Here is a 12,459-nt window from a genome sequence, read left to right on the forward strand (position 1 = left end):
ATTATACACAATAACAGCCCCTTGTGGGTATTATAAAGCTGTAGTCTCTGTATATTAGACACAATAACAGCCCCTTGTGGATGTTATAAAGTGTAGTCTCTATATATTATACATAATAACAGCTCCTTGTCGATACTATAAAGCTGTAGTCTCTATATATTATATATAATAACAGCTCCTTGTGGATATTATAAAGCTGTAGTCTCTATATATTATACACAATAACAGCCCCTTGTGGATATTATAAAGCTGTAGTCTCTATATATTATACACAATAACAGCTCCTTGTGGATATTATAAAGCTGTAGTCTCTATATATTATACACAATAACAGCTCCTTGTGGATATTATAAAGCTGTAGTCTCTATATATTATACACAATAACAGACCCTTGTGGATATTATAAAGCTGTAGTCTCTATATATTATACACAATAACAGCCCCTTGTGGATATTATAAAGCTGTAGTCTCTATATATTATACACAATAACAGCCCCTTGTCGATATTATAAAGTTGTAGTCTCGATATATTATACACAATAACAGACCCTTGTGGATATTATAAAGCAGTAGTCTCTATATATTATACACAATAACAGCCCCTTGTGGATATTATAAAGCTGTCGTCTCTATATATTATACAGAATAACAGCCCCTTGTGGATATTATAAAGCTGTAGTCTCTATATATTATACACAATAACAGCCCCTTGTGGATGTTATAAAGTTGTAGTCTCTATATATTATACAGAATAACAGCCCCTTGTGGATATTATAAAGCTGTAGTCTCTATATATTATACAGAATAACAGCCCCTTGTGGATATTATAAAGCTGTAGTCTCTATATATTATACAGAATAACAGCCCCTTGTGGATATTATAAAGCTGTAGTTTCTATATATTATACAGAATAACAGCCCCTTGTGGATATTATAAAGCTGTAGTTTCTATATATTATACACAATAACAGCTCCTTGTGGATATTATAAAATAGTAGTCTCTATATATTATACACAACAACAGCCCCTTGTGGATATTATAAAGCTGTAGTCTCTATATATTATACAGAATAACAGCCCCTTGTGGATATTATAAAGCTGTAGTCTCTATATATTATACAGAATAACAGCCCCTTGTGGATATTATAAAGCTGTTGTCTCTATATATTATACACAATAACAGCCCCTTGTGGATATTATAAAGCTGTAGTCTCTATATATTATACAGAATAACAGCCCCTTGTGGATATTATAAAGTTGTAGTCTCTATATATTATACACAATAACAGCCCCTTGTGGATATTATAAAGCTGTACTCTCTATATATTATACACAATAACAGCCCCTTGTGGGTATTATAAAGTTGTAGTCTCTATATATTATACACAATAACAGCCCCTTGTGGATATTATAAAGTTGTAGTCTCTATATATTATACACAATAACAGCCCCTTGTGGATATTATAAAGTTGTAGTCTCTATATATTATACACAATAATAGTCCCTTGTGGATATTATAAAGTTGTAGTCTCTATATATTATACACAATAACAGCCCCTTGTGGATATTATAAAGCTGTCATCTCTATATATTATACACAATAACAGTCCCTTGTGGATATTATAAAGCTGTAGTCTCTATATATTATACACAATAACAGCCCCTTGTGGGTATTATAAAGCTGTAGTCTCTGTATATTATACACAATAACAGCCCCTTGTGGATATTATAAAGTTGTAGTCTCTATATATTATACAGAATAACAGCCCCTTGTAGATATTATAAAGCTTTAGTCTCTATATATTATACACAATAACAGCCCCTTGTGGATATTATAAAGTTGTAGTCTCTATATATTATACACAATAACAGACCCTTGTGGATATTATAAAGCTGTAGTCTCTGTATATTAGACACAATAACAGCCCCTTGTGGATGTTATAAAGCTGTAGTCTCTATATATTATACATAAAAGCAGCTCCTTGTCGATATTATAAAGCTGTAGTCTCTATATATTATACATAATAACAGCTCCTTGTCGATATTATAAAGCTGTAGTCTCTGTATATTATACACAATAACAGACCCTTGTCGATATTATAAAGCTGTAGTCTCTATATATTCTACACAATAACAGCCCCTTGTGGATATTATAAAGCTGTAGTCTCTATATATTATACACAATAACAGCCCCTTGTGGATATTATAAAGCTGTAGTCTCTATATATTATACACAATAACAGCCCCTTGTGGATATTATAAAGTTGTAATCTCTATATATTATACAGAATAACAGCCCCTTGTGGATATTATAAAGCTGTAGTCTCTATATATTATACACAATAACAGCCCCTTGTGGATATTTTAAAGCTGTAGTCTCGAGATATTATACACAATAACAGCCCCTTGTGGATATTATAAAGCTGTCATCTCTATATATTATACACAATAACAGTCCCTTGTGGATATGATAAAGCTGTAGTCTCTATATATTATACACAATAACAGCCCCTTGTGGGTATTATAAAGCTGTAGTCTCTGTATATTATACACAATAACAGCCCCCTGTGGATATTATAAAGCTGCAGTCTCTATATATTATACACAATAACAGCCCCTTGTGGATATTATAAAGCTGTAGTCTCTATATATTATACACAATAACAGCCCCTTGTGGATATTATAAAGTTGTAGTCTCCATATATTATACACAATAACAGCCCCTTGTGGATATTATAAAGCTGTAGTCTCTGTATATTAGACACAATAACAGCCCCTTGTGGATGTTATAAAGCTGTAGTCTCGATATATTATACATAATAACAGCTCCTTGTCGATACTATAAAGCTGTAGTCTCTATATATTATACATAATAACAGCTCCTTGTGGATATTATAAAGCTGTCGTCTCTATATATTATACACAATAACAGCCCCTTGTGGATATTATAAAGCTGTAGTCTCTATATATTATACACAATAACAGTCCCTTGTGGATATTATAAAGCTGTAGTCTCTATATATTATACACAATAACAGCCCCTTGTGGGTATTATAAAGCTGTCATCTCTATATATTATACACAATAACAGTCCCTTGTGGATATTATAAAGCTGTAGTCTCTATATATTATACACAATAACAGCCCCTTGTGGGTATTATAAAGTTGTAGTATCTAAATATTATACACAATAACAGACCCTTGTGGATATTATAAAGCTGCAGTCTCTATATATTATACACAATATCAGCCCCTTGTGGATATTATAAAGCTGTAGTCTCTATATATTATACACAATAACAGCCCCTTGTGGATATTATAAAGTTGTAGTCTCCATGTATTATACACAATAACAGCCCCTTGTGGATATTATAAAGCTGTAGTCTCTGTATATTAGACATAATAACAGCCCCTTGTGGATGTTATAAAGCTGTAGTCTCTATATATTATACATAAAAGCAGCTCCTTGTCGATATTATAAAGCTGTAGTCTCTATATATTATACACAATAACAGCCCCTTGTGGATAATATAAAGCTGTAGTCTCTATATATTATACACAATAACAGCCCCTTGTGGATATTATAAAGCTGTAGTCTCTATATATTATGCACAATAACAGCCCCTTGTGGATATTATAAAGTTGTAATCTCTATATATTATACAGAATAACAGCCCCTTGTGGATATTATAAAGCTGTAGTCTCTATATATTATACACAATAACAGCCCCTTGTGGATATTATAAAGCTGTAGTCTCTATATATTATACACAATAACAGCCCCTTGTGGATATTATAAAGCTGTCATCTGTATATATTATACACAATAACAGTCCCTTGTGGGTATTATAAAGTTGTAATCTCTATATATTATACACAATAACAGCCCCTTGTGGATATTATAAAGCTGTAGTCTCTATATATTATACACAATAACAGTCCCTTGTGGATATGATAAAGCTGTAGTCTCTATATATTATACACAATAACAGCCCCTTGTGGGTATTATAAAGCTGTAGTCTCTGTATATTATACACAATAACAGCCCCTTGTGGATATTATAAAGCTGTAGTCTCTATATATTATACACAATAACAGCCCCTTGTGGATATTATAAAGTTGTAGTCTCTATATATTATACACAATAACAGACCCTTGTGGATATTATAAACTGTAGTCTCTATATATTATACACAATAACAGCCCCTTGTGGATATTATAAAGTTGTAGTCTCCATATATTATACACAATAACAGCCCCTTGTGGATATTATAAAGCTGTAGTCTCTGTATATTAGACATAATAACAGCCCCTTGTGGATGTTATAAAGCTGTAGTCTCTATATATTATACATAAAAGCAGCTCCTTGTCGATATTATAAAGCTGTAGTCTCTATATATTATACACAATAACAGCCCCTTGTGGATATTATAAAGTTGTAGTCTCTATATATTATACACAATAACAGACCCTTGTGGATATTATAAAGCTGTAGTCTCTGTATATTAGACACAATAACAGCCCCTTGTGGATGTTATAAAGCTGTAGTCTCTATATATTATACATAAAAGCAGCTCCTTGTCGATATTATAAAGCTGTAGTCTCTATATATTATACATAATAACAGCTCCTTGTCGATATTATAAAGCTGTAGTCTCTGTATATTATACACAATAACAGACCCTTGTCGATATTATAAAGCTGTAGTCTCTATATATTCTACACAATAACAGCCCCTTGTGGATATTATAAAGCTGTAGTCTCTATATATTATACACAATAACAGCCCCTTGTGGATATTATAAAGCTGTAGTCTCTATATATTATACACAATAACAGCCCCTTGTGGATATTATAAAGTTGTAATCTCTATATATTATACAGAATAACAGCCCCTTGTGGATATTATAAAGCTGTAGTCTCTATATATTATACACAATAACAGCCCCTTGTGGATATTTTAAAGCTGTAGTCTCGAGATATTATACACAATAACAGCCCCTTGTGGATATTATAAAGCTGTCATCTCTATATATTATACACAATAACAGTCCCTTGTGGATATGATAAAGCTGTAGTCTCTATATATTATACACAATAACAGCCCCTTGTGGGTATTATAAAGCTGTAGTCTCTGTATATTATACACAATAACAGCCCCCTGTGGATATTATAAAGCTGCAGTCTCTATATATTATACACAATAACAGCCCCTTGTGGATATTATAAAGCTGTAGTCTCTATATATTATACACAATAACAGCCCCTTGTGGATATTATAAAGTTGTAGTCTCCATATATTATACACAATAACAGCCCCTTGTGGATATTATAAAGCTGTAGTCTCTGTATATTAGACACAATAACAGCCCCTTGTGGATGTTATAAAGCTGTAGTCTCGATATATTATACATAATAACAGCTCCTTGTCGATACTATAAAGCTGTAGTCTCTATATATTATACATAATAACAGCTCCTTGTGGATATTATAAAGCTGTCGTCTCTATATATTATACACAATAACAGCCCCTTGTGGATATTATAAAGCTGTAGTCTCTATATATTATACACAATAACAGTCCCTTGTGGATATTATAAAGCTGTAGTCTCTATATATTATACACAATAACAGCCCCTTGTGGGTATTATAAAGCTGTCATCTCTATATATTATACACAATAACAGTCCCTTGTGGATATTATAAAGCTGTAGTCTCTATATATTATACACAATAACAGCCCCTTGTGGGTATTATAAAGTTGTAGTATCTAAATATTATACACAATAACAGACCCTTGTGGATATTATAAAGCTGCAGTCTCTATATATTATACACAATATCAGCCCCTTGTGGATATTATAAAGCTGTAGTCTCTATATATTATACACAATAACAGCCCCTTGTGGATATTATAAAGTTGTAGTCTCCATATATTATACACAATAACAGCCCCTTGTGGATATTATAAAGCTGTAGTCTCTGTATATTAGACATAATAACAGCCCCTTGTGGATGTTATAAAGCTGTAGTCTCTATATATTATACATAAAAGCAGCTCCTTGTCGATATTATAAAGCTGTAGTCTCTATATATTATACACAATAACAGCCCCTTGTGGATAATATAAAGCTGTAGTCTCTATATATTATACACAATAACAGCCCCTTGTGGATATTATAAAGCTGTAGTCTCTATATATTATGCACAATAACAGCCCCTTGTGGATATTATAAAGTTGTAATCTCTATATATTATACAGAATAACAGCCCCTTGTGGATATTATAAAGCTGTAGTCTCTATATATTATACACAATAACAGCCCCTTGTGGATATTATAAAGCTGTAGTCTCTATATATTATACACAATAACAGCCCCTTGTGGATATTATAAAGCTGTCATCTGTATATATTATACACAATAACAGTCCCTTGTGGGTATTATAAAGTTGTAATCTCTATATATTATACACAATAACAGCCCCTTGTGGATATTATAAAGCTGTAGTCTCTATATATTATACACAATAACAGTCCCTTGTGGATATGATAAAGCTGTAGTCTCTATATATTATACACAATAACAGCCCCTTGTGGGTATTATAAAGCTGTAGTCTCTGTATATTATACACAATAACAGCCCCTTGTGGATATTATAAAGCTGTAGTCTCTATATATTATACACAATAACAGCCCCTTGTGGATATTATAAAGTTGTAGTCTCTATATATTATACACAATAACAGACCCTTGTGGATATTATAAACTGTAGTCTCTATATATTATACACAATAACAGCCCCTTGTGGATATTATAAAGTTGTAGTCTCCATATATTATACACAATAACAGCCCCTTGTGGATATTATAAAGCTGTAGTCTCTGTATATTAGACATAATAACAGCCCCTTGTGGATGTTATAAAGCTGTAGTCTCTATATATTATACATAAAAGCAGCTCCTTGTCGATATTATAAAGCTGTAGTCTCTATATATTATACATAATAACAGCTCCTTGTCGATATTATAAAGCTGTAGTCTCTGTATATTATACACAATAACAGACCCTTGTCGATATTATAAAGCTGTAGTCTCTATATATTATACACAATAACAGCCCCTTGTGGATAATATAAAGCTGTAGTCTCTATATATTATACACAATAACAGCCCCTTGTGGATATTATAAAGCTGTAGTCTCTATATATTATGCACAATAACAGCCCCTTGTGGATATTATAAAGTTGTAATCTCTATATATTATACAGAATAACAGCCCCTTGTGGATATTATAAAGCTGTAGTCTCCATATATTATACACAATAACAGCCCCTTGTGGATATTATAAAGCTGTCATCTGTATATATTATACACAATAACAGCCCCTTGTGGGTATTATAAAGCTGTAGTCTCTGTATATTAGACTCAATAACAGCCCCTTGTGGATGTTATAAAGTGTAGTCTCTATATATTATACATAATAACAGCTCCTTGTCGATACTATAAAGCTGTAGTCTCTATATATTATACATAATAACAGCTCCTTGTGGATATTATAAAGCTGTAGTCTCTATATATTATACACAATAACAGCCCCTTGTGGATATTACAAAGCTGTAGTCTATATATATTATACACAATAACAGCTCCTTGTGGATATTATAAAGCTGTCATCTCTATATATTATACACAATAACAGCCCCTTGTGGATATTATAAAGCTGTAGTCTCTATATATTAGACACAATAACAGCCCCTTGTCGATATTATAAAGCTGCAGTCTCCATATATTATACACAATAACAGACCCTTGTGGATATTATAAAGCTGTAGTCTCTATATATTATACACAATAACAGCCCCTTGTGGATATTATAAAGCTGTCGTCTCTATATATTATACACAATAACAGCCCCTTGTCGATATTATAAAGCTGTAGTCTCTATATATTATACACAATAACAGCCCCTTGTGGATATTATAAAGTTGTAGTATCTAAATATTATACACAATAACAGACCCTTGTGGATATTATAAAGCTGCAGTCTCTATATATTATACACAATAACAGCCCCTTGTGGATATTATAAAGCTGTCGTCTCTATATATTATACACAATAACAGCCCCTTGTCGATATTATAAAGCTGTAGTCTCTATATATTATACACAATAACAGCCCCTTGTGGATATTATAAAGCTGTAGTCTCTATATATTATACACAATAATAGCCCCTTGTGGATATTATAAAGTTGTAGTATCTAAATATTATACACAATAATAGTCCCTTGTGGATATTATAAAGTTGTAGTCTCTATATATTATACACAATAACAGACCCTTGTGGCTATTATAAAGCTGTAGTCTCTGTATATTATACACAATAACAGTCCCTTGTGGATATTATAAAGCTGTAGTCTCTATATATTATACACAATAACAGCTCCTTGTGGATATTATAAAGCTGTAGTCTCTATATATTATACACAATAACAGCTCCTTGTGGATATTATAAAGCTGTAGTCTCTATATATTATACACAATAACAGACCCTTGTGGATATTATAAAGCTGTAGTCTCTATATATTATACACAATAACAGCCCCTTGTCGATATTATAAAGTTGTAGTCTCTATATATTATACACAATAACAGCCCCTTGTGGATATTATAAAGTTGTAGTCTCTATATATTATACACAATAACAGACCCTTGTGGATATTATAAAGCTGTAGTCTCTATATATTATACAGAATAACAGCCCCTTGTGGATATTATAAAGCTGTAGTCTCTATATATTATACACAATAACAGCCCCTTGTGGATGTTCTAAAGTTGTAGTCTCTATATATTATACAGAATAACAGCCCCTTGTGGATATTATAAAGCTGTAGTCTCTATATATTATACACAATAACAGCCCCTTGTGGATATTGTAAAGCTGTAGTCTCTATATATTATACACAATAACAGCCCCTTGTGGATATTATAAAGCTGTAGTCTCTATATATTATACACAATAACAGCCCCTTGTGGATATTATAAAGTTGTAGTCTCTATATATTATACAGAATAACAGCCCCTTGTGGATATTATAAAGCTGTAGTCTCTATATATTATACACAATAACAGCCCCTTGTGGATATTATAAAGCTGTCATCTCTATACATTATACAGAATATCAGCCCATTGTGGATCTTATAAAGTTGTAGTCTCTATATATTATACACAATAACAGCCCCTTGTGGATATTATAAAGCTGTAGTCTCTATATATTATACACAATAACAGCCCCTTGTGGATATTATAAAGCTGTAGTCTCTATATATTATACACAATAACAGCCCCTTGTGGATATTATAAAGTTGTCGTCTCTATATATTATACACAATAACAGCCCCTTGTGGATATTATAAAGCTGTAGTCTCTATATATTATACACAATAACATCCCCTTGTCGATATTATAAAGCTGTAGTCTCTATATATTATACACAATAACAGCCCCTTGTGGATATTATAAAGCTGTAGTCTCTATATATTATACAGAATAACAGCCCCTTGTAGATATTATAAAGCTGTAGTCTCTATATATTATACACAATAACAGCCCCTTGTGGATATTATAAAGTTGTCGAGATGTACACTTCCCTGTGTATGTTATAGAAAATAACAATGCCCTATGTTGTCCCTTTGAGGGTAAAACGGCCCCTCGTATATTCTCAGAAATAATTGCCCCTGTGTGTGTATTGTAGCGATCCGCATGTTTATTAATCCGAGTATCTGTCTATTATAGAGGCCAGGAGCCCGTATTACTGTTGCAGGAAATATGTCCACAATGTTGCTGTCAGTCTCCAGCATTCTTCGTTGTTCCTGTCTCTCTTTCCCTGCAAACAATGTCGAGTTTAATTCTTTGCCTCCTTTCAGATGGACATAACAGAGACAGAAGCCAGCGAGGTGCAACACTCACCCACGTATTCGAGGAATCCCATCACTGGAAGAGGCTCAAAACTTCCATCACTGTGTAACATCATCGGCAAGAAGCAGAAAGTCCCAGAGCTGGCTGAAGTCCCAGATATCATGGGCTGTGTGTCAGCAGGTAAACGTTCTCCAAAAGGGAGGGCATCCAGAGGCACAGCAAACAGGGTTCTCTTTCCCAGTCATTGACTATCAGCATGGGAGGGTTTGATGGGGGGGACAGTGTAGAGGAAGCTTTACTCTGTATCTAACCCCGTGCTGTCCCTGTCCCTGGGAGTGTTTGATGGGGGGGACAGTGTAGAGAGAGCTTTACTCTGTATCTAACCCCGTGCTGTCCCTGTCCCTGGGAGTGTTTGATGGGGGGACAGTGTAGAGGGAGCTTTACTCTGTATCTAACCCCGTGCTGTCCCTGTCCCTGGGAGTGTTTGATGGGGGGTCAGTGTAGAGGCAGCTTTCCTCTGTATCTAACCCGTGCTGTCCCTGTCCCTGGGAGTGGTTGATGGGTGGGACAGTGTAGAGGGAGCTTTACTCTGTATCTAACCCCGTGCTGTCCCTGTCCCTGGGAGTGTTTGATGGGGGGGACAGTGTAGAGGGAGCTTTACTCTGTATCTAACCCCGTGCTGTCCCTGTCCCTGGGAGTGTTTGATGGGGGGTCAGTGTAGAGGCAGCTTTACTCTGTATCTAACCCGTGCTGTCCCTGTCCCTGGGAGTGGTTGATGGGTGGGACAGTGTAGAGGGAGCTTTACTCTGTATCTAACCCCGTGCTGTCCCTGTCCCTGGGAGTGTTTGATGGGGGGGACAGTGTAGAGGGAGCTTTACTCTGTATCTAACCCCGTGCTGTCCCTGTCCCTGGGAGGGTTTGATGGGGGGTTCAGTGTAGAGGGAGCTTTACTCTGTATCTAACCCCAAGCTGTCCCTGTCCCTGGGATGGGGGGGACAGTGTAGAGGGAGCTTTACTCTGTATCTAACCCTGTGCTGTCCCTGTCCATGGGAGTGTTTGATGGGGGGGACAGTGTAGAGGGAGCTTTACTCTGCATCTCACCCCGTGCTGTCCCTGTCCCTGGGATGGGGGGGACAGTGTAGAGGGAGCTTTACTCTGTATCTAACCCTGTGCTGTCCCTGTCCATGGGAGTGTTTGATGGGGGGGTCAGTGTCGAAGGAGCTTTACTCTGTATCTAACCCCGTGCTGTCCCTGTCCCTGGGATGGGGGGGACAGTGTAGAGGGGGCTTTACTCTGTATCTAACCCCGTGCTGTCCCTGTCCCTGGGAGTGTTTGATGGTGGGGACAGTGTAGAGGAAGCTTTACTCTGTATCTAACCCCGTGCTGTCTCTGTCCCTGGGAGTGTTTGATGGGGGGGACAGTGTAGAGAGAGCTTTACTCTGTATCTAACCCGTGCTGTCCCTGTCCCTGTCCCTGGGAGTGTTTGATGGGGGGGACAGTGTAGAGGGAGCTTTACTCTGTATCTAACCCCGTGCTGTCCCTGTCCCTGGGAGTGTTTGATGGGGGGAACAGTGTAGAGGAAGCTTTACTCTGTATCTAACCCCGTGCTGTCCCTGTCCCTGGGAGTGTTTGATTGGGGGGTCAGTGTAGAGAGAGCTTTACTCTGTATCTAACCCCGTGCTGTCCCTGTCCCTGGGAGTGTTTGATGGGGGGACAGTGTAGAGGGAGCTTTACTCTGTATCTAACCCCGTGCTGTCCCTGTCCCTGGGATGGGGGGGACAGTGTAGAGGAAGCATTACTCTGTATCTAACCCCGTGCTGTCCCTGTCCCTGGGATGGGGGGACAGTGTAGAGAGAGCTTTACTCTGTACCTAACCCCGTGCTGTCCCTGTCCCTGTGATGGGGGGGACAGTGTAGAGGAAGCTTTACTCTGTATCTAACCCCATGCTGTCCCTGTCCCTGGGATGGGGGGGACAGTGTAGAGGGAGCTTTACTCTGTTCCTAACCCCGTGCTGTCCCTGTCCCTGGGAGTGTTTGATGGGGGGACAGTGTAGAGGGAGCTTTACTCTGTATCTAACCCCGTGCTGTCCCTGTCCCTGGGAGTGTTTGATGGGGGGGACAGTGTAGAGAGAGCTTTACTCTGTATCTAACCCCATGCTGTCCCTGTCCCTGGGATGGGGGGGACAGTGTAGAGGGAGCTTTACTCTGTTCCTAACCCCGTGCTGTCCCTGTCCCTGGGAGTGTTTGATGGGGGGACAGTGTAGAGGGAGCTTTACTCTGTATCTAACCCCGTGCTGTCCCTGTCCCTGGGAGTGTTTGATGGGGGGGACAGTGTAGAGGAAGCTTTACTCTGTATCTAGCCTCTTTCCCCCTTCCCCCAATGCCTTCCTCCTGACATGTTGCCTTATGTCACAAGTACCAAATCTATCCCTCTGCAGTTATATTTCACACACAATGACTCAGTCACAAATTGTGATTCAGTGATACAGAAATTGAATATCCGTCAAAAGGGTGCTGTGTTAAACAGTCACCGAGTCACAGAGCA

At 36.6% G+C, this 12,459-nt stretch overlaps 1 protein-coding gene across 1 annotated transcript in view; it reads left to right on the top strand.

Moving 5' to 3' along the window:
• Positions 1-12,459, top strand: part of LOC140460024 (uncharacterized) — a 144,616-nt gene that overhangs the window by 17,176 nt on the left and 114,981 nt on the right. The window contains exon 3 of the mRNA XM_072554430.1: positions 9,924-10,095. Within this exon, the coding sequence (XP_072410531.1) occupies positions 9,924-10,095 (172 nt within the window). The remainder of the gene's footprint in view (positions 1-9,923; positions 10,096-12,459) is intronic.

The sequence above is a fragment of the Chiloscyllium punctatum genome, chromosome 36, assembly GCF_047496795.1.
Source record: "Chiloscyllium punctatum isolate Juve2018m chromosome 36, sChiPun1.3, whole genome shotgun sequence".
In the NCBI taxonomy this organism is placed as follows: domain Eukaryota; kingdom Metazoa; phylum Chordata; class Chondrichthyes; order Orectolobiformes; family Hemiscylliidae; genus Chiloscyllium; species Chiloscyllium punctatum.